The sequence below is a fragment of the Acartia tonsa genome, chromosome 11, assembly GCF_053477335.1.
Source record: "Acartia tonsa isolate MP-2025a chromosome 11, ASM5347733v1, whole genome shotgun sequence".
Taxonomy (NCBI): domain Eukaryota; kingdom Metazoa; phylum Arthropoda; class Copepoda; order Calanoida; family Acartiidae; genus Acartia; species Acartia tonsa.
Window position 1 is genome coordinate 17,789,297 of NC_137270.1, and position 24,774 is coordinate 17,814,070.

Genomic DNA, 24,774 nt, shown 5'->3' on the forward strand with positions numbered 1-24,774 from the left:
AAGTGAGGGTGTTTTGCAACAAATTGATATACAATTTTATTTAGACATATAAATTAATATTCTGCTTTTTCGGTTTTTGTTTGTTTGATTGCCGCCTGATTTTAGAGCTTTGCAGTTAAAGATGTTGTCATGTTTGTAATAAGACTAAGTTTAGATGGACATGGACAATCCAATAAATAGTTCACACAGAGCTAGGGAACAATCCAACCACAATCCAAGGATAAATCTTTGATTTTCGGAATTATATCTAACAGGTAAAAAAACATTTATTTTAAAAAAGTTTATTTGTAAAAAGAATGATTATGATAATTAAATAAATATGTGTTCATTACAAAAATGGTGAACATACAATGCTACTTTATAATTAAAGTATGTCCGTCTGTTTCTATTTTCAGAAGAATTTAATGCACTTGGAGATTGGATGAATGGATGGATGGAAGGGTAAATGGATGAATGGACGGATAGATTTATAATTGGCTTAATGAATAGGTGGATGGATGGGCATTTAGATAATTTTAAATGGATAGAAAGATGGATGGATAGATAAATAAATTATTGGAGGGATCGTCCCAAATTTGCTTGCTATTATTTTTATTTATTTTTTATTCTAAGCTGCGCTAATTGTAGATGCGATAATCCTTGTTATTATATTATAAATTTCTATATCATGAGTTAAACGATCAATAAATAGTTGTACTACAGTAAATATATCGGGTCAAGTGCATGCAGTTCTGTGAACTTTAAATGCTTCTAACGACCAAACGTTGGAAACGATAGATTAAGCTCGCACAAAATTTCAACCAACAAATGAAGGCCTACAAATAATCTGGAATAGTCATTAATAAATAATACACAACTTTTTCGTAGTGCACATAAATGCGTAAAAGAAGATACGTTTTTTTCTAGCTTTTTCCCTGTGCATCATTGGATCTTGGCTATTCCAGATTATTTGTAGGCCTTCTTAAGCTGCTAAAACGGTGCTTATATGTAAGTTTAGTCGTTAGGCAGCTAGCAGCCTTTAAAATTCATAGATTTTCGGAGATATTCGTTACCAGGATCATTTTGAAAAGACCCAAAATATCAAAACTATTTTTTTTCTTCACATGTAGAGTCCACTGAATGTCGTCCTCTTGTTGCCTCTGTTTAGAAGAATTTCTTTGAGAAGTCCAGCCTTCATTTCTCTATTTCTCCGCGGTTTTCTCACCTCGGTATTCTAAATTAGAGTTTTACTAGTGGCTGCGCCTCTAGCATCTAGAGGAGGACTGATTTGGTCAGGTAAATAGCCTAAAACCGCCCCAAAATAAATATAAAGTTTCCCGTAAAGTACAACAAATTTTGACCAGTATTTTCCGAGATCTTTAGCTTCAGACAAAAAAATCCTACTACTTTATATTACAAGACTAGCGGCTACGCCCCTAGAGGCATCTAGTGGCACTTTAAATGTTTTTGTTTGATTAAGTCTCTACTTTAATTTTTTTGTACGATACCTCTTCATTTGACGTTGAAGTCTCCTAAACGTGTTTTAAAATTTCGATTTTTTTGTCATTTCTCTTGGGAGGGTGGTGGTACCCTCCCCCAAAATAGTTAAAAACCTTCCCGGGACTTATGAGAAGCTACCCTGTTAAGGAGAACCCGATCGGTTCAGCGGTTAGCGAGATCCTTCGGTACACACAGACACACAGACAGACACACAGACAGACACACAGACATCCTGTTACTTTAGTATAAGGATTACGTAAACAAGGATGAAAACATACAGAAGTAACGAAGCACAAAAAAATCATGGATGGAAAACAGACAGAGTGAGAATTATAGAGATAATGTTTAGTTGCAATAAATAAAAGAATAAGAACATAAAATATTTTTTTAATCACAAAACTTTTATAAAAAATCTAATTGAGAATTTTAATCTACAGAAGGGGTAATTTTGTTTATCGTCCTTAGGAATGTTCACCATTGTCCTATCTCCTAAGATCTCCGATATAAAACTAGATATTTACGAGAAAGACTTAACTACATAACTTTTGTGTCACTTTTGAGGAAGACGATTCCTGTGACGTCATATACATTTCGGAAAAGAAAAAGGAAAGGGGTGAAGAAAATCTCTTCAAAAGAGATGGGAGAAAAGGGAATAGTCTTCCTTAAAGTGACACAAAAGTTATGTAGTTTAGTCTTTTTCAAGATTTAAACACAAGAATCCTTAAATAAAAGTAACAGGATGTCTGTGTGTCTATCTGTAATTATTAGGTTGACAGGGTTCACCTTTAAAGTGAAGCTACAAATAGGTCTGGGGAAGGTCTATAACTATTTAGGGTGGAGGTTTCCTATACCATACCAAGAGAAATCAAATCGCTACAGAAAAAATTGCCCCTTCCCCCCCCCCCCGTAAACAAATCTATTGCACAGTTTATTACTAACCTTCTTCTCTTCTCCTTCTTCAGGGCAAATAGTTTCTTTCGTAGATATATCTTCATTGAAAACCTACAAAGTATTTATCTATCTCAACGTATCTGCGGATAGTAAAATTACGAATTATAGGATTAGCTTGAATTTTGTTGACCGTGGCCAAAAAAAAGATAAACACACCTGATACTTAACAATAGCTGCAACTTAATTTTTTGTAGATAATCAAAAACTAGATTGATTTGCCTATTTTATAAAATCTTACTGTGTGTATGATTTCAGACTCATTTTCAAGAGCCCCTTGGAATACAATATTGTATTATATCCAGTTTTCTACGAATGTAAAAATGTATTGTACAATCATAATATTAAAATTAGTTTTGTTAGCCTGCGCCTTTGGCATCTCGGGCCTAACTAAACTGGTTGAAATCATATAATTGCACACATTTTTATATCCGCGGAAAGATGTTTATAATACGATTCGATAAATAACTATTCCCAAACAAAATAAAACTATAAATAGTTACCTCTCCATCTTCTCCCTCTCCTAGTTCAGAATATTCTCCACAATCATACATCATACCATCAACTATACAAATAAGATAAATATCCTATCCTATTATATAAAGTAGTAAGCTTTTTTGTCTGTAGCGAAGGATCTCACTAACTACAGAGTAGCTTCTTATAGACCCAAGGAAGGTTTTTAACTATTTTGGGGAAGGGTGTGTCCACCATCCGAAAAGAAATCAACCCTAGAAAAATCCCCCCCCTAATTTTTTTTTCTCACTTTATAGAAATAAAATTAAAAGTGACGGGTAGACTTCCCCCTAGAGGCCTCCCGTATCCTAGGCGTATCCCCTAGTTTAAATATAATCAATTTGCAATACATGAATTGTTAATTGCATAGTAAAGGCACTTGTTGTCTATTTTATTTGAGCTTTCTATCTCTTTTTTCCGATGAGAAAACGGAAAATCACCGCTGTACCATTATGGTTCTCCTTCAACATAGATTGACAGATTAAAAAAGAATATATTTAAATTTTTTACCTTCATTGAAAGATGTAACAGAATTTGAATTTTGCATTTCGTCATTCTAAAAAAATATTTATCATTGCAGGATATTGGATTGAATGCTCTCCTGGCCAATATTCTAACTGGGGTGTGATCCACATAAACAATTCAGTTTCAAATCAAAAAGATCCTTTTGAATCCCGAAAAATATAATATAACATTCTAAATTTAATATTCTAGAAGGTTTATAAAAATTTCCTGTTCACTTCGCAAAAAAACTTAACACAAGTATACACAAGAGGTTTATGAATTTAGATTAGAACTGGGGTGTGATCCCCATAAACAATTCAGTTTCAAATCAAAAAGGTCCTTTTAAATCCTAAAAAATATAATATAACATTCTAAATTTAATATTCTAGAAGGTTTATAAAAATTTTCTGTTCGCTTCGCAAAAAAAACTGATCACAAGTATACACAAGAGGTTTATGAATTTAGATTAGAATTTCTTCTTTATAAAGTTTTTTTTTTCATTTCAAAAATGTATATTTCTACCTGTTCTTTTTCAATTTCTGATTCTGATTTTCCATTCTGGTTCTTTACTTCTTTGTACTCTGAAGAAGATTATTATTGGTTTTTAAACATATATCAAATGCTTTGTTTTAGTTATACTGATTGAAAATGTTTCCATGCAGTACATGGATGATATTCAGGGATCCAAAGAGATGAACCAATGGATCATTAATAGATGTTTATTAAAACACATAAGTTGGAAAGAATTTTAATTAGGGTTGGGCTGGATAGTTTTTTGGCCGGATACCGGATATCCGGCTGATTTCAAATGCCGGATATCCGGTATCCGGCCGGATAACCGACCAAATTACTACATATTAAAGTATCAACAAAGGATATAGTCCCTTTCGTAGCAACGCACCTTAAGGGGCGATTCGTTGTATTTTTAAAATTGCTTTTAATAGGTTATTTTAGGTTAGGTTAGGTTATATTTGGTTAGGTGATTGCCCCGCAGGGCTAGGCAATTGGCCCCGCAAGGTTAGAGTCCCCTGCTAGGGGCTAGAAATAGGAGGAAAGCTACTGTGAAAATACGAATAATCGCTCCTTAAGGGGCGTTGCCACGAACGGGACTATACCCGCAAAAAAAAATCTTCATAAACTGGTGTTTTATATCATACCAGCGGCTGCGTCCCTAGTATCTAGGGATATTAGAAAGGACATGAAAGTGCAGAAAAATAACTTAAAACCTTACAACGACTTTTTTATAAAAATTAAACGGACTAAAACCGCCCTGGGACCTAAAAAGGAGAACCATATCGAACCATATCGGTTCATCAGTTAGCGAGATCCTTCGCTACAGACAAAAAAAAGCTTACTGCTTTATATAATAGGATAAAATTAAGGTTAAAACTTAAAAATTAAGTAACTATTAAATCTCCATAGCAAATAAATCTAATTAACTATTACTACCCTCAACATGTAATATCAACCCCTAACGGTTGGAGGATGGGCGGGGAGGTGGCGTTAAATGGCTGCACCCCCCCCCCCCCCTCTGTTTTTTTCTATCCCATTTTCTGTGTATAAAAGGTAGAGGGCTATAACTGTGTGACTTTCGAAATATGGGTATGAAACATAACTAAGAGTTGAAAATTTTTAATACCTCCTTTCTGGCGGGCACAGGATGCCAGCAAATCTGGTAAGGTCATTCAGGTAAAAAGTAAAAATATTTTTTTACTTAAACAAAGCATTTCATGTTATCTAATACTAAAATATCCTATAGTCGTACATCCTCATATGTAATATAGATGTTCAAGTCGATTTCAGGTTCCAGGTATAAGAGATTTCTAATATAAAATTTACATAAAGATAAACATATTCAGAAAAAAATGTTCTTCTAGCTTCAATAATAAGAAAATTACAGCCATTTAAGATTTAAAAAAACAGAGATTTTTGTTGTAAAATATAAAAGATTATATTGCCAGATATCCGGCCGGATAGTTTCAATATCCGGTATCCGGCCGGATATTGAAAATGGCCGGATTTCCGGCCACACCGTTCTAGCGTAATTAATAAATAAGAAAGAAAATTAATTATTAAAGTACTAAAAACTCAAGAATAAATTTGATAAAAATTAAATTGTAAAATTTTTAAATTAGTCTTCTATTAAATAAAGTTCACATATTTTTAATGTTTAATTTATTTACCTATTCTTAATACCTTACCTGACAAAAACTTCATTTTATCACAAAAAAAAACAAAAAAAACAATGAATATCTAAACACCGGTTTGTGAGTTTTTATGTGCAAAAATGGGAGGTTGGGTGATAATGGATTTTGATGGTTCCCGTATAATATGCTGATTTAATTAAACATATATTAAAATTTCTTTTCTAGCTTTGTATTTAAGCACAATTTTACATGAAAAGCAAGGCTTTTAAAACATATTTTCCAATAAGTATAAAATGAATTAAGCCAAAAATATATTAATTTTACAACAAAATATCTTGCTGTTAGGTTCAAAATTTGACATGTGTGTCATGTGTCATGTGTCATGCGTCACGAGTGTCATGTGTGAAGTCATAAAATACGTCTCTTTCCATCTCTTTTTTATGGTTTTCCTTTCCACTTCTCCGTTTGCTTTATAATTTGCGTTTTTTTCTTAATATGGGCATTTGAAGATTACGCAAACCATAAAGCATAATTTTAATAGAATAAGGCTAAATTTTAAAAGTAAAGAGATACCTTTTTTCTTTGTCTGTTTTAAGTTGATCAAAATAATCTCAATGTACTTTAAAAATGTCTGGTTTTAAATGAAGGGGCTTTGAAATGCTAAAATTTGCACCTTTATAAGAGTCAAGGCTAAAATGTAGACAAAAGATTTTGGTTAACCTATGATAGAACAGAGAAAAAATATAAAATAACTTTAAAGCAGTAAAGAAATATTTATTCAGTTTTATCAAAGTAAAAGTTTATTTTGGATTAAACTATACTCTTTTTTGAATCTAAATTTTTTCTTTTAAATAAAAAATTCTGCATTTAACTATAACATGAAAAATCTTTTAAGACATTTCTTCAAATCTCCATATCCTTATCTTTTGATTAAAAATAAGCTAAAAAAAATTCATGAATTTGTGTTGTTTTATAAAATATTTGCAATACTTATATTTGCAATGAAAAAATACATATATTCGCGCAGATTTTTTGCGTGTGGATATCTGAATGAACCAATGGGAGACCGAGAGTTAGAGGCAACACCCAAAGTTGCAAATTTTGAAGGCGGACACCATAGCTGACTTCATGGCAGTCCTGGACCTGGAATACACAGTTGAATACCAACAATTGACTTGGCACAACCTCCTCTGCACTCGTTCCCCCATTTGTTTCAACAACATCTCTCAATAGTTTAAAATGCATTATTAGTATATTTAAAATGTCTTAGTAAAATATAAGGAATTTCTTGGCTAAAAATAGCTTTTAATATCTTTTTTTATGGTAATTTTAATTTGCGTCTTAGTTGTTGATCAGTAGGTAGTAGGATGTTTGATTAGTAGCTAAAGATCTTTCTCAAAAATAATATTAATATGTCTTGGGTTTCAAAGATTTGTAAGTAGCAAGATGTCTGTTTGTAGTTAAAATTTACATTTTATTAGGATAGACATAAGTTTTGATAAAATTAAAACAGTAGTAGAAAAATTAAATTTTAAAAGTTTAAGGGGAATAGGGGGTTAATAGTTTAAGAAGGGGTCCTTGGGGACTTTCCTAACTTTACTTTAGATTTATTTTAAAATGTTTGGCAAACATTGGTGAGACTCCGCTTAGACTCTGATCTGAGGCACCGTTTACCTGATACACTCTCATCCCCCCTTTTTCAGACTTACACATGACACATTTCACAGCTTCTTACATTTTTTTGCAATTCAAGACTTCAGGAACCACCAGAATATATTGTGATGTTAAAAGAGGACTGTGGCACACACAAGACACTAAGAAACACACCAAACTTGTTTTTAGATACCTTGCAACTGCATAGTTTGTTTGACAACGTTAGACAAAGATTGTTTGCCTGTTGTTTGGCTGCCTCCGTGGGGTCCTCCATGCCGCTCCCGGGCCTCGTTCATGATACGCACTCCAACATCCTGAAATGTTTGAAAATTTAATTTTGGGAAAGAATCGGTTTATTCCCTCAAAGTCGTACGTAGTTGATCACTGGACTCTCCCCCCCCCTTAAACTAAAATTTTAAAAATAAATTTCAAGTAAGGGAAAATTTTTAAATTTTTTATGTATTACTTTAGGTTAGTTTAGTTTCGACTCTGGGTTAGGAGGTCTTAGTGTTAAGGCCCACTCCACTCGTTTGGTTAGGTTATATTGGTACTGGGTACCCCTGCAGGGGTAGAAGGTCACCGAAGGATATGCCCACCAGTGTAAAGGCCCCCTGAAGTGGTTAGGCACAGAAAAAAACTACATTACGTCCATAGTAGCACAACGATACTAGCTAAGTAAAGTAAAGCTTTTGGAAAATAAATGGTTTTATTCCATGAAGATTTAAACTTTTAAGATTGCTCATTAAATGGAATATATAATTGTATTCTAAATTAGACTGATATTGTTCGTGATTACTATATATGACGATTAAAATTAAAGCAATTTTCCAAAATAATCAAAAAGCAAGAAAATTATTATTTCATCCTATCGTATACAAAAAGGTGAATTTGATCGAATTTTAGGCCAATTCTGTTTGTTTGCCATTTAAAATCAATTAGACTTTATAGTAGCATTTGATAAGAAAATGCTAAAGTATTTCAATATGATTGAGTCTTTTTCTTTATAGTGCCAAAAAAATGGGAATTATTAAAAAGTATTGCCCAAAACTCCAATTGACGTCATATTATAACAATAGACTATTCTAATATGAGAAGATAGATTTGTCTTTTTATAAAATATGAAAAGGTCTACCTTCCACCGAGCCATCAATTGTTACGGCAGCAGTTTTTTCACTGGCTAGTAATAGAGCAAACAAAATGAAACAGCTTATAATGCCTCATAAAAAATGACGTCATACAATACAAATGACCAATGATAGGCCAGTATACATTTATAGTCAATAGTAAGATGTAAACTGGCCTATCAATGGTATTTTGTATTGTATGATGTCATTTTTATTAGGCACCATAAGCAACTTCAAACAAAATCATTTTTTAGCATGCTACAGTCTTAAATTTTAATTTTAAAATACATGCATGTATTTTTAACAGATTTAATATTCATAAAAATTTTCATATATAGAATACATTAAAAATTGAATATTGCATACTAAAAAAGATTTTATTTATTTATTATGATTTTTTTTACCTGAAATAGCTTGGATAACATTTCTGTTCTTCCTGAACCTAAATAAAATTTTTTTTGACTGTTGGTTGTACTAATTATTACATAAAAGTAACAGGATGTCTTTCTGTCGTTTGCCTGTCAGTCTGCCGCTTATGATCTCTGGACTGACGTGATTCTCAGTGACAGTGATGCTTCTTATAGCTCCATGGAATGTTTATAGCTATTTTGGGTTATGGTACCTTCACCCTAATTATAGAAATTTTCCACCTAAATTTTATGTCCTAGGCCATAAATAAAAAAACTAGTAGATATCTATATTAATCATGGCATTTTAGACAAATGGATATATTTATATTTAGGGTAGATGACTATTCTAATATTAATTAGGTAATTATAGAAGTGTTTTTTCATATATAGGGTTAAAATTAAATATTCGTCCATTGCATCTTTACCTACATCATCAGTTTTTCCCTGGGATCTAAAGGGATAAGACAATCGCCGATAAATTGATGTAGATCCCCAATGATGATAAACAAAATTACCCGTTCTGTATATTACAATTAGCTGTTGAAATGTTTGGACACTCAATTAAATGAACTAACCAATTAAAATCCAATGAAGTCCCTTAAATTGTTAGGCCAACGAATATGGAAATGTATTAAAAAACTTTGAGGACTACCTATAGAATGAACAACTTGATCAGTGGCCAGGTTGGCCAAGGGTCCTGCACACTGTATTACTGCTGGAGACCTATAATAATACAAAGTAGTAGTTATATATAGCATCGTATCATAGACAACTTTCCACGGATATTAAATGAAACAGAATGAACAACTTGATCAGTAGCTATCAGTGGCTAGGTTGGCCAAGGGTCCAGCACACTGTATTACTGCTGGAGACCTACAATAGTTGTATATAGCATCGTATTATAAACAACTTTCTGCGGATATTAAATGAAATAGAATAAACAACTTGATCAGTAGCTAGGTTTGCAATGGCCAAGGGTCCAGTACCCTATATTACTGCTGGCGACCTAGACAAATATTTTACAATGGATATAGAATATGCATGGATGTTATATGACAGGGGAAAAATTATCGCTAATTTAGGTTGCTATATAAATGGAACTCAGTTATTAGTCAGTTCGTTCATCCAGTAGGAGGGTAGGGGATGGGGGGTATCGTTATTTAATAAATCTTTAGGGGATTAGTATTTACAATCTAATGTCCCCTCACTCCCCGGTTTAACCAGAATAAATTGGTATCACTTTTGCGCGTGGTTATTTTATTAGAAGCAAACATATTCTACAACAAGAGTCTGTCCGTATGTCATTCTGTACCCAAATTAAGAAAAATAAATTACTGCATATTTTTGTTTATAAAATTTACATTTTTTAATCATAACCACTCAAATGCTAACCCATTTTTTTGGGTTTTGATAAAAAATTGAAAGAATTTAATTTGGTGGGGGCAATTTCCCTTTGGAGGGGGGTGATACTCTCATCCTAAAAAGTTATAAACCTTCCCAGGAGAAACATATCGGTTCATATACCTAGTCTTAAATTACGTATCTTATACTAATATTCATTTTATAGAAAAAAAATCGGATATTATATAGTACGTTTTGGTTCTAACTTTTATAATCTGGTATTATTGCTTAGCTCTTTTGGATATAAATACTAAATGTACTATATGATATAAAATAAATAAAAAGTTAATTAAAATTGTCTGGGAAAAAGTTATGAGTTTTGTCAGGGTTTCTTGGAATGGTCAGTTGAATAAAAAGTATTTTTACATCTAAGTTCTATTTTTCTAATCATTAATTAGTGAAAGTACTTCCTTTAAAATCTTATATGCTGTTCTCTTCTTAAATTGCATTCATACTTTTTGCCCTCCACTGCATTGTGTGCAAGAGCATTAAAGCAGGATTGAAAAATAAAAGACTGAGGTGGCTAGGACATGAACCTAACAGGATAATTAAGAAGTCCATAAGATGTGAACCCCCACAAGGAAAATGGAGAACAGGGCGGCCAAAAATGGCCTGGAGGCAGTTGGGGATTGTTTATCTATACTCTTCACATGTAATCGTAAAATAGTTTACAATTCTTTGATATTTTTGTTGGATTTACATGATTAAATAAAAGCAATATTTAGAAAATAAACTTATTCCCTTTTTCCCTGAGAGTTGTAGACTTTTTATTTACAATTGAAGCTAAATACATTAAACCTATTTAGCTTATTTTGATTGTCATAGTCTAGTTAAAACTAGTTTAGACAAAACAAACTTTTTAAGTGGTGAGTTTTTTATACCTATTGTTTTTTGTACCTTTCAGCAAGGATGATTACCTACAAAGCTATGACAGCAAATCATGTACCGGATTAATACCTCTGGGAACGGTTGATAGCAACTAAGGAAGGCAACTAAGGCAATAATATCCTAACTAATGCAGACAACCAACACTTTCCTTGCCCGACCCTTGTCTCAAAGTCCCTACTGTGCACCTGTTTTAAGCAAAGGCATTTCCCCTTTCTCTAACTTCCAATGTCGGGCATCTGACAATAGCTGCAGTATGAAAAACTTTTAACGTCGGACTGAGATTCGAACATATCACCTCCCCAACGACAATCATATCATAATGTACCTCTGACCATCTTATCCCCCATAACCCTGATCCTGTTAATTATTGCAGCTACAAATCAACATTATTGTCCTTGTTTTAATATGAAAACTTTTGTCTGTATTACAATTTTCAAATCAATTGCTTCAAGTAGAGTAGTTATGCTTTAAATAATATCCATTCATTCGTAAGTTTTCTTTTCCCCTCTGACTTTTGATAAACAATTGATAACAAATATATTTTTATTAGCGAAGTTACTCAATATGTCCGACGCCGTCTCAAATGTTTTGAGGGAACGTGATTTTCTCGGCTCCTATAACATGTAACCACCTGAAACTTGTTGTCAACATTCCCATCATTATGGAGCAGAATTAAGTATACACATAATTCCCATATCTTTGATGTTTTTGGTCGAATTTTCAGATTTTTTTGTTGTTAATCTATAATACAAAGTAGAACGATGTCTGTCTGTCTCTTTGTTTGTACCGAATAATCTCGCTAACCACTGAACCGATCGAGTTATAAATATTTGGTAGAGGGTACCACCACCCTTTCAATAAAAATCGCTATTAGAAAAAATTACCCCTCCCCCCCCCCCCAAAAAAAAAGGTGCCCCTGGAAGTATAAAAATAAAAAATCCCTATGTTTCAAGGTATTTTTGTGTCTATAGACGAAATGACAAGCAGCTTTTTTTCATATATCTGTGGTTTTTCCATTTTTTGTAACAGTATCATTAAACAATAAACAAAATAACATTAAATTTCCAGATTTATAAGCATCTAATCTTAATGTTTCTTTCTAAATATCTTTTTATATTTTTATACTTCGCTTCTAATGGATGTTGTCATCCTTGTAACATTATAATCATAATGTTGGTCTAAATAGGAATTTCCTGTTTTTTGATGTTATGTTTGCTTTTCTGTATTGAAAAACATTATTTTTTCAAAAAAAAAAAGAAGGGCTGAACTTCATGGGAATACTTTATATTATTTCTATTTTATGTTCTTATCAATTTGATAATTTTTTAAAATAGATTTAATGAATGAATGTATGCTTTAAGTATTTTAGATTCTTAGAAATTATACAAGAACAGGCTGTATTTTCTGAGATCTTTGGGAACACTCCAATGGCTACAAGATGATCATATGCTACAAGAATGGTTATAGAATATACGTGGATATTATGACAGTGGAAAAATTTTCGTCAATTAAGGTTGATAAAATGGTCATCACTTATTTGTTAGTACGTTCGTCCATTATGGGGATGGGGTAAAGGGTGTGGATGGAAGGGGGCAAGTTAAATGAGCAAGCTACAAGTTTTACTTTATTAGAGTTCATCAGGGAGTAAGGGAGGGGACAATGGGTCGAATATTCAATTTTTAGGAGTCTCAGACTTTGGGGACTGGCTTAAAGGGAATGTGCAAGAATTTAGCAGTTTCTGACTGAGTTTGGGGACTTGCGCATGAAATGCCGCTACTCGTTATGTATGTTTTGAATATTGCAGACGGGGAGAAGTGATAAGGGAAGTGGGGCAAGGGAAATAAGCACTCGTTGTGTTAGTTTTGAATGTAGCAGACGGGGAGAAGGGAGAAGGGAGGTGGGGGCAAGGGGCAAGGGAAATATACAGAATAAAAAGGGGCAGTCATATTCTTGCTAGCAGCTGGCTGGGTACAATAATCTTTTAATATAAAAATCACACCAAAAAACCTCAATATATTTCATCAAATACAAGTTGTGATTTCACTTTACATGACGCTATGGAAATCTATTATTCAATTAACAATCCCTTTATAATTTCCAACAAATTTATTGGATTAAACTGGATTTCATGCCCTTTCTTTGATAACTCTTATATTGAATTAATTGCCCATTGTCCCCTCCCTTACTCCCTGAGAGTTCATGCTAATCAGGTTGTAGAATCAAAGTAATAATAAATACTTTGTTACAAGTTGAATGAAAAGTTGAATAGCTGGCTATGGTGCCCTAGCAAAATAGGGATAGATGTCACCACTTTTGACGTGCCTTTTTATTGACGTCATAAAATACCGTTTACTCCATCTCTTTTCTAGCAGGTTTCTTTCCCCCTCCCCCTTCCCTTTCTCTTTCCCTCTACTATGACGTCATTAGAACATGTAAGCCATACGTGGTGACATCCATCCCCATTTTGCTAGGGCACTATAGACAGCTACAAAGTTGATACCTGTAGTTTATCATGACAGGTAGTCTGGGCTCTCTTTCCAGCAGGATTTCATTTTGAAACAACTAAACAGAATAATCAAATTTATATTGATTAAAAGCGAAACTTTACTACATTTAGTGTGGGTCCGTCCGTCTGAGCGTCCATCAAAAATGAATAACCCTATTCTTAGATATTGCCAGTTTTAATTATTATCAGATCGAGAAAAAAAAATCATACGTAAATTAATGAAAAGCTAACTGTGACGTACAAACGGACTTACACACCTTATCATATGAAAGCTTCGCTTTCAATAATTTCAAACCAAGATTGTAGACACTGCATTCACCAATGCAATGTGACCAAATTGATACTCGTTTTTTGCTCCATTTCCATAATAGAAAATTATTGAAATCCGATTTATTTAATCAATTTAGGTCAAGTATTTTAAATATTCAGACGATTATGCTTACAAGTAGCGCAGCCATATCAAATAAACAACATTTTTATGAAAAAATACCAGAAATTGTAAATAATATATAATATGTATATGTAAATTTTAGAATAAAAATTTGGCAATAAATCCTTTCATATGACATATAGTTTTGATAGTTTATTAGCAGGCTTAGGATTTTGCTATGGGGATTAAGATATATAAGTTTTCCGGAATTTTAATGTTAGGGGGAGATTTGAAATCTGCATCAAATTTTAAGGATTTTTTATAAAATTCGTTTTTTGTATAATTCTTTATCTAAAAGCGGAAATGCATTTTAAGTTGATTAATTTTGACCAATAGGATAGGTGGATTTTAAACTACCTGCGCTCTAATTGGTTGAATGATGTGCGCCATCCAATCAGAGCGCAGATTTTTTAAATCCACCAATCACAGATGCCAAAATTAATTAACTTAAATTGCATTTCCGCTTTTAGATAAAGAATTATAGAAAAAACAAATTTTATAAAAAATCCTCAAAATTTGATGCAGATTTCAAATCTCCCCCTAACTTTAAAATTCCGGAAAACTTATATATCTTAATGGGGATGTAAACCTTCGAGGGGGAGGGGGGGGGGAAGGTAAGCGGGTCTGAGAAATTAAGTATTAAGGGGGGTGTTAACACTACACCCCCTGCCCTCCCGCATGCGTATAGTTAAGAATAAGAGAAAGAGAAAAAGAAGGAAAAGAAATAAAAAGAAAGAAAAAAAAGGAAATACACAAATATAGAATAGAAAAGGAAGAAGAGAGATTTGTGACTTACTGTGAATTTATTTTTAATAGAACATTTAAATCCAATGAATTTTTTTTTCCAAAAAAAAACAATTACAAATGCTGGGACTCGAACCCTCTACTAAATTTTCCTTGGAAATAAACTAAGCGTGGTTAATGCACAATCTTTTCCTCATAGTAAATAAGTTGATATATTGCATGTGAAAAAATCTACCACGCTTTTTCATCAATAGGGACAAAGATAAATATTAATCTTTTGTAGCTGTCTAAAGTGCCATAGCAAAATGGGGATAGATGTCACTGCTTTTGGCCTACCTATTCTATTGACGTCAGGAAATACCCTATACCCTATCTCTTTTCTAGGGTGATTCTTTCCCTCTTCCCTTTCTCTTTCCCTGCACTATGACGTCAATAGAATCTATCGCATTTCCTAGAGCACTAAACACAGCTTTCCCATTACAAGTACAAAAAAAAAGGTTTTGTCTCCTGTTTGAATTTTTTAGGGTTCATGCCCATCAATCACATTTAAAAGTAACAGGATGTCTATGAGTTTGTGGGTCTATTTGTAACTGTCCGAACTCCGAATAATCTCGCTAGCCTCTTTACAATGTAGTCCAAGGGGAGGGGGTAAAGTGGGGATTACCCCCCGCCCAAACGAATACAAATTACCCCCCCCTTAAAAAAATTTTACTCCCCCCCCAAAAAAAAAAGCTTGGACGCCCCTGAATGTAGCTTTTCATATTTCCATTGCATGGTATGACCTTCCTAACCAGAAAATCGCCCCTTGAAAAAATGACACCCCCAAAAGTTTTTTTTACTTTTGATCATAGGGGGGAGGGGGTCGACTTCACCCCCATAATAAATTACCAACTAGAGGCCTTTTGGAAGCTTCTAGAATAAATAAATATTTTTTTTAATTTTCGGTATTATAGATTCCCAATCCATGCTTTTTTACCACGCACAGTTGATACAATATTTCTCGCTGTTATATTTTTCCTAACAATATAAATATTTTTCTTTAGAAAATATTAAATACTTATATTATTTTCTTATGAAAATATAGTTTTACCTTTTTAATTAGTTCTTGCTAATTAATAAGTTCAGGAAAAGAAAATCAAACTAAGTTTAAATGTTACATGACTATTGTATATTGTGTTTCCCTTTTTATTATAACTAGCGGCTTTGCCCCTAGCCTCTAGGGGCTTTGCCCCAAGAGGTTTGATCAACCTATTTTTAAATTTAAAAGAAAAATAAGTAGTTGACCCATTTTTTTAATTTTAGTTTTAAAAGGAAATTGGGGCGGGTTGGGGGTGTCCCATCTCCAAGAAAATAGCTTAAAACCATTACAGGACCAGTAGGTATGTTCCCTGAAGACTAGAGCCAAATCGGTTTAGTGGTTACCGAGATCTTAAGCTTCAGACAAACAGACAGACATCGTTCTACTTTGTATTATAGATATAAACTTACTAGTGGTTGCTCCCCTAGAATCATTTCAAGTGGAAAGCAATGGGTAACAATTGCCTGAAACTATCCCAAGACTTTACTTTTTCAAAGATTGCCCTAAAGTAAAACCAACTAACGACATAAATGTCTTTATTAAAGCATAAAACCAACCTAGTACATAGATTTCAAAAAATAGCCTTAAACCAACAAATCCATCATTTGAAAAAAAACATAAATCAACTGCAATTAAGTCAATGGACTTCCTAACGCTTCCTAACATACACAAGGTATCATATTACGTATAAGATTAATATATAGTAGACGATAAAAGTTTTAAAGATTTTTAATCAATATAATAGATTTGAAATCTGCATAAAATTTTAAGGATTTTTTATAAAATTCGTTTTTTATATAATTCTTTATTTCAAGGCGCAAATACGATTTAAGTTAATAAATTTTGACCAATAGGATAGCTGGATTGGAAACTACCTACGCTCTAATTGGTTGAATGATGTACGTCACTTAAGCTTCTCCAATCAGAGCGCAGATAGTTTTCAATCCACCAATCACAGATCTCAAAATTATTTAACTTAATTTGTATTTGCGCCTTTAAATAAAGAATTATATAAAAAACTAATTTTATAAAAAATCCTTAAAATTTTATGCAGATTTCAAATCTATTATATTGATTAAAAATCTTTAAAACTTTTATAGTCTAATATATAGTCCATTATTAAAATCACCAAGGAAAAAAAATAATTTACCTTGGTAAGATGCTGTGAGTATTGGTGCAAAAAATATGACGTAACAAAAAAAATTAGCCAATGAGAGGCCGTTATTGACCAATGGTAAAATTTATAGTGGACTCTCATTGGCTAATTTTTTTTGTTACGTCATATTTTTTGCACCAATACTCACAGCATCCTTGGTAATGGTGAGTAAAGGTCTGTTCATCTCCCTCAGTAATGTATACAATTTGCGCGGGAAATTGTTAGCAACTGTTTTCTATCCATGAGACATAAAAATCAGCTGATTTATCTAATTTGCGCGGGAAACTACACACAGCTGATTACAAACTGTACGCCTTAACCTATCTATCTCTGGAGGTGTAAACAAGAATTTACCTTGATGAGTAAAGGTCTGTTCATTCCCCTCAGTAATTTATACAATTTGCGCGCGAAATTGTTAGCAGCTGTTTTCTAACAATCAGCTGATTTATCTAATTTGCGCGGGAAACTACAAACAGAAGATATAAACAAGATTCACCTTGGTGAGTAAAGGTCTATTCATCCCCCTGAGTAACGCCGTAGGTACTCCACTACTGAGGAACAGCCAGGTAGGCCGGGCGTCTGACCGGAAAGGTGCCAACTCTTCTATCCGGTCGCAGCATGCTCGGGCAAGGGTAACGCTAAAAAAAAAAATAAAAGGGATCTAAAGGGATAAGACAATGACCCCTGAATTGATGTACATCGTCAAAAGTTATACAAAATATTATCCTTCTTTAGATTACATTTAGTGTTTGAAACGTTTAAACCCTCTACTAAATGGACCAAAAAAAGGTTGTTAAGCCAATTAATAAAAAAAACGTTATTACAAAACTTTGAAGACTTGTGTTAAAAACAGCCCAATGTCTCCTTCCTTATTGTCAATACATTGCAGGAGAAGGTTAAATTAATCTACAACCACCTCTTTCCCATTTTTTATGACAGGTTCCAAATGGAGAATTTCATACATACAAATATTTGGAGTGAAGATTTAATTGTCTTATTCTTGGTTTCCTGTAAAATGCTTTCTTTCCTAGCAATTTTTATTATTATATATTATTAAGGTGACCGAAAAAAATTAAACCAACGCCTGTGCAGCTTGCTCTGAATGGAAGAGGGAGGGAGGGGTCCAATTGGTCTAATTTACTGATTTACTATACCTATTCTTAAAGTACTATAAATCCGACATTTAATTATAATATTGAATTTTTGTTTTCGATGGAAGTGAAATTAAAAGGACAAATAATTGCAGCTTGCAAAGGTTAAGGATACAGGGATATATCAAAGAAAGATAAATTGATCTTATCCAAAATTATCATTAAATCCGCCTTTATCAGCTGGCACATACATATGAGTGAGATTGGCAAGGACGTCCAAGCTTTTTTTTAGGTGGGAATGGGGAAAAAAAGTGTGATTTCAAAGGATTGATGATAGTAATCTAATGCATCTTTTATTTCTTTTTTTTTTGGGGGGGGGGGTAAATTTAAATTTACCTTCATTATCCTTTCACTCCCCGGTATTAGTTGACACTTCAATCTGTTGAAAACTTCATTTCCAAGTAACACATCATATTGTGACACTTTGGTGTTATCACAAAAATATCAAGAAAAATTAAAATAGTAGCAAACTTTAAAACATGTAAAGGGTTTGTTTAATTCTATGCATTATTCAAGAAGTTGTTCTTTTGCTTACAAATGTTTATTTTTTTTATTTTATTATTTTAAAAAAGAGATATCGTGAGCCTTGACACGACATGTCAAGCCACCTCTCAAAAATTATTAATTTGGGATGTAAAACTGTTAAATATATTAATATGCAAATATTTGAAAAAGACAAAAACACCCTCTCAATGGAAGACGAAGAAAGTATCTAAAATAAAATTCTGACTTCATGAAAATAAGGGATCAGGAGAGGAGGAGTGGGAAAAAACCCTCTAGAAAAGAAATGGATATTCTCTCATTTTTATGACGTCACATACTGATTCTTTGAGAGACTTTCTTCATCTCTCAATATCAAGTGTCATTTATATTCAAGATTTGGGCATAGTGGCAACGCCTCTTATTTTCACAGTAGCTTTTCACCTATTTCTAGCCACTTAGGGGGCTCTAACCCTGTGGGGCCAATTTCCTAACCTGTGGGGCAATCACCTAACCTAACCTATTATAACATACAAAAGCTATTGTGAAAATACGACGAAACGCCCCTTAAGAAGCGTTGTCACGAAAGGGACTATACCACAAGATTTTTCTAGAGTTAATTAAACATCATTTTTAAGTCAACGTGACAAAAAAAACGTTGATATATTTTTAAGATAATTACACAACAATTTTTAATTATTGTCATAATACCACGATTCTTAAAAATTTAGTTTTCTAGCACAATTAAGATCTACGAATTAAGCGAATCTTCTTGATACGTAAATATGTCGATATAAAATATCCCTATATATATTATATATATATTTGCTCAGATTTAAATAATATTCCGCTTTTTTCTATTAAATGTCCACATTCTTCAAAGTTCGCAAATTTGGAGATTTTTAAAAATGAATGTTGTCATCCTTGTTTTCTGTACTGTTGAGTAAAAACATAATTTCTTGTACCTTATTTGATTATTATCATTAGTAGGTCAAAAAATGCATTCCATAGCAGTTGAAAACTAGGATAATAGCTATGATCACAAATAAAGTTTAAAATTAATCCTGATTTGTTAAAGAGGATAATTAGACACTTGGAGACAATTTACAGACTATAAATTGAATATATCAATACACCGACAAACGTCTTAAGTAAAACGTCCTAAAAATTTCAAAAATTATAAATTAAAAAAATCTTTAAAAATTTGAGAACAAAATCCACTAACCAAAAAACCGATTGGAACAATAAAAACCAATATAGCGATAAAACACAGGGGAATATTTTTTAAATGAAATTTATTTCTTTAACAACTTCATCCATAGGCATAATTTTATAAATATGTCCGACAGTTTTCCCAAAGTCTGTGTTGGCTATCAAATAGCATGGTTTCGAACCCGATACATCCTTGCATTGCAAAATTGGACCTCTATTTTTTTAGGAGGTTTTACTTAAGATATGTCGCTTTAGGATGTTTGTCCTTCAGGAGGCTTGTCGCATTAGGTCGTTTGTCGTATTAGGACGTTGTAGGTGTACCAATTTATCTATGCTTACTTTTAGGATCTAATTTTTGGATTTGTGATCTGATTAATAATTTTACTACTGCGGCTTCTTTAAATAAATTGCTTTACAACGGTATTGTTATACTTTAAGAGGGTTTTCATTATCAAAGCTACTCCAAAGGGCAGCACCAGAACAAAAAAAATAAAGGTTCTCTAAAACTGACAATTTTGGTCTGTCCTGTGTTTATCTATATAGGTTTGGAACAAATTATGGTTTCCTCAAATGCTACTGGTGGCTGTGCCCCTAAGGCGTAGTGGCACTGTAATCAAAGCGGCAAGAAAAATAGCTTAAAACCATTCCACCACATAAATCAATGAATAGCTTAAATTAATTACGGTATATATGAGAATTTTACCTAAAACAGAGAACTTAATCGGTTCAATAATCATTGACATCATAAGCATCAGACAAAAAACCTTACTACTTCTTTAGATTAATTTCAGATGATTCCTGTGAACAATGAAAATCCCATGTATATTAACTCGCTTTGTCCACCCATCCTGCCATGAAATTTATGGGATATGAAAACAATTATTCACATTTAACTTAATATAAATTATTACAAAAAAACTCTTACTGGTCACTAGCTGTTATGTTTGCAATCTTTAGTTTCTTCAGATGAGATTCCATAGCTAAAAATATAAACCATTGATACATCATTGTCCAAACTTCTTTATTTATCTACTGTCGGTCTGTCAATCTTTCTGTGTATCTATCCAACTATACTATGGTTTGTGTGTCTTTCTTAACATTTTTTTTCTGTTCTACCTTTTTAGTGGCGAATCTACTCTATAATTTACGTTGTCTTTCCGTCAGTCAGTCCGTAACGCCATAGGGGAAATGCGATTTTTACTATGTAACAGTCAAACGCCATTGAGGAAATGTTTCTTGGCTTCTACTTAAAATAGACGGATAAATTTTCTGCGAAGATTACCATGACCTGTGAGTATCTAGCCTAAATGGTTTTCCTATTTGTCTATCGTTCATGCTTTAAAAGACAAAAATACTTATTTTATACTCTATCTATCTATCTATAAGATCTGCACAATGACCGCACCAGCTAGAGTAAACATCGACTACAAGCAGACCTTTTATCTATCTATCTATCTGATCTGCACAATGACCGCACCAGCTATAGTAAACATCGACTACAAGCAGACCTTTTATCTATCTATCTATCTGACCTGCACAATGACCGCACCAGCTATAGTAAACATCGACTACAAGCAGACCTTTTATCTATCTATATATCTATATATCTGACCTGCACAATGACCGCACCAGCTAGAGTAAACATCGACTACAAGCAGACCCTGTGTATGGATTAGTCGTGCCCATTCCTACAAAATAATATAATATATCTATAATACAAACTTTACAAAGTAATATAATGTCTATCTGTCTGTCCGAACTTAACTGGCAATGTTGTGCTTTTTAAAGGAATATACCTACTAGTCCTGCTCGTTGTTTTTTGAGTGGGGGGGTCGTTAAGATAGGTAGTGTTAAATAGACACTAAACAGATTACATTACAAGACATACCACAACGTTAACTAAAACGTTTTCTAAAATCTGGGTTTTTTTCTATGCTAGAACATGTAAAGTGCCATAACTCTGTCAAAAATGCTTACAAAACAAACGTTTTTCAACCTAAGATCTTATTTAGCTTGTTTACAAGCCCATGTAATCAGTTAGAAATATATCAAAAACATGTCTGTTTTGTAAGCAGTTTGGACAGAGTTATGGCCATATACATGATTAAAATCTCTCAACATGGCTTGACCATTATTGTTGGTATTTTAAGGACAGCTTTATATTAATCCTTGCTTTATTTTAGACTAATTCAGTTTACCAATTAGATTAAACATTTTATATGATTTTTAGAGATCTTAAAGGATTAGTCAATGGCCGATAAATTGATGGTACATTAGATTACCCCTTCTGTATATTAGTGTTGGTGGTTGAAACGGTTGGACACTTAACTTAAAAAATAACCAGTCAAAATTTAAGTCCCCAAATTGTTAAGCCAATTAAAAAGTTATTTGGGGAGGATACAAAGCGTTTCAAAAAATATGACGTCATAAAAATGAGGGTTGAGGAGAGGAGAAGTGGAAAAGAAAATCCATAAAAAGAGATGGATAATCCCTCATTTTCATGACGTCACATGGCTGTTTTTTTTAGTCACTTTGTCTCCTCTCCTTATATGGGGAGTAGTGCAAAAAATAGCCCAATGACCATTCTAAACAATTTAAAGAATTTTAGACCTAAAGAAATAATGGTTAAAGTATCAATAATATTTACCTCTTCTGATTTAGCCACAACAACTGCAGTTTCTTTCTTTCCAACTTAATATAATTATATATGTTTTTATTATTAAAATCATATTTTTTAAAGTATGGGTAAAGTGTTAAACCTTGAATAAAAAGTACTAAAAATTGTTAAAATCAAAAGAACAATCTAAAGATTTATTAAAAGCAAAGCTTTTCTATAATTAGGGTCGGTCCGTCCGTCTGTCCGAGATAGTTAGGTTTTATTTGTTAATTTAGGCATGTTAGAATTGTCCTATCGATTTCAAACTTTGCATGGTGATCCTGTAGTAGTTAGGTACGATTTATAAAGCGTAGCAACTCTATAATCGTTACCAGAATGTCCGTACGTCCATTTTAAACATGTTATTTGTTTTACTTTTTAACAACAAATTTTTATGTGATCTAATCATCCGATTGATCTGATTTTTGGTATATTGATTCCTGGGACAACAAAGTATAATGTTATAGGCAAAGCAACTCTAAAATCAAGTCCTAAAAATGTAAGTATGTCCATAAACATTATCCTGTATCAAGCAGTTTTTCAACAAATTTACTAACAATTTTGCTTCGACTTTTATTTATATTCTGATTATTTTTTATACAAGTGTTAATGTCCGTTTGTCCTACCGTTTCAGTGCTTTGCTTTTATGGATGTTGTCATCCTTGTTTATATAAACTTAGAAGTTTGTCAAATAAACCTTCTTTGTAATTTGTTTTAATGTTTTAATAACTAACTTTGTTCTTCTAAGTTCTTGTTGAATCTACTTGGAATTTCTAAACAGAAATTCTTCATCAATTTTGACGCCTTTTTGATCTCTTTATTAAAGAGCTAAAAGAAGGGCGGTTACCCTCTTAGCCCCTTTAGTCCACCCCCCTCCCTTATCTTTAAAATAGGTAATAAGGAAGTGAAAGTTTTTTTTTAAAGTAATTGACTATTGATTTAACATTGGTTAGTTATATAATATTGGGTAAAATTAGGTTTAGGGAACAGCAGGTTTAGACCCCGCAAAGGTTAGACTAAAAAACGTGGCATTAATTATCATTAGTGTTTTCTTTCCTTTCTTTGCTCCGGTAAAGTTGTAATTGTGTCGTAACTTTAAAGGGAGTGTAAAAAAAACAACCAACATCCCACCCCCGTCCCTTTATATCATTTTTATTTTCCCCTTACAACACTCTTATTTTCAATTTATGATAAGAATTAAATTGATTTAAGGGAAAGTACCAAAAAAAAGTTTAATGAGAAAAAAGAAATAGACTAAAAATATTTCTCTAACAAAATTAAGAGTGTTGTATCGCCATATATTTTATGTCGATTATAAGCCTTCTGATGAAGTAGTCATAGATGACAGGATCAACATACCGTTATAAGAGCTGGTTTGATTTTTATATTTCAAGTTTTGCTCAAAAACTGGTTTTAATCTTATGATTGTACATTTTATAGTAGTAGAAATCTGGATATAATACGTTGCTAGACATAGTTTTTTTCGTATGGATGAGAACCGGTTCCTATCCACCGGATTCGAATGAATACGAGAATAATTATTTCTTTCATCGTATTATAAACGGCTTTCCGCGGATATAGAATGTACCGAAGAATGTACCGAAGGCACCGGCTAAAAAAACTGGTTTTAATCTTATGATTGTAAATTTTTATATTCGTAGAAAGCTGGATATAATACGATGCTAGACATAGTTTTTTCGTTATTTTCGTTTATTATTCTAATTTTGACATTTAACTAGTATTTACATATGTTGCAATTCAAACAGCACAAAAGTTTGGAAAAAATTACCTATTTCTTCTTCTTCTGGTTGTTCATGGTCTCCTCCTCCTTCCATCTCTGCCCCGCTACTATTCTCAATATGGTTCTTGTGTACATCAAGTATGGCCATTTTACTTCTTAAATTTCAAGTAAACAGGGATGACAACATCCATAACAGCAAAGCTCTATAATCAAACGGAAGGATAATTGAATACTAATACTTAACAGAAAGTGATTTATCAGTCTAAACAAAACTATATTTAAATGTGTTACAAAATTTCTTAATTACAGGATACTGAATAAGGAAATGCTTACATTTTTATGACTTGATTATAGATATGCTTCGCTTATTATATTGTACTTTGTTGTCCTAGGAGTTGTTATTCTTTTTAGAACCTTACCTAATTGTTATAGGAATCATCGTGCAACGTTTGAAACGATAGGACTATTCTAATATGCCTAAATTAAAGATAAGAGTTATTCGTTTTGATCAGCCTTTGATCTTAGTTTTTGTTGTTTGAAATAAACGATTCAG

General features: G+C 32.6%; 1 protein-coding gene across 1 annotated transcript; it reads right to left on the minus strand.

Annotated features, from left to right (window-relative positions):
• Nucleotides 1-315: 315 nt before the first annotated feature.
• Nucleotides 316-24,397, minus strand: LOC145331057 (uncharacterized). Its single transcript, XM_080175673.1, has 15 exons — nt 24,270-24,397; nt 23,215-23,253; nt 22,472-22,515; nt 21,437-21,512; nt 20,750-20,804; nt 17,478-17,619; nt 13,568-13,629; nt 9,431-9,501; nt 8,773-8,810; nt 7,438-7,558; nt 3,967-4,025; nt 3,451-3,496; nt 2,931-2,992; nt 2,419-2,481; nt 316-1,213 (listed from the first exon to the last, which is right to left on the minus strand). The coding sequence occupies exons 1-15, from the start codon at nt 24,367-24,369 to the stop codon at nt 1,100-1,102; spliced, it is 1,092 nt and encodes a 363-aa protein (XP_080031799.1). The 5' UTR covers nt 24,370-24,397; the 3' UTR covers nt 316-1,099.
• Nucleotides 24,398-24,774: the final 377 nt, after the last annotated feature.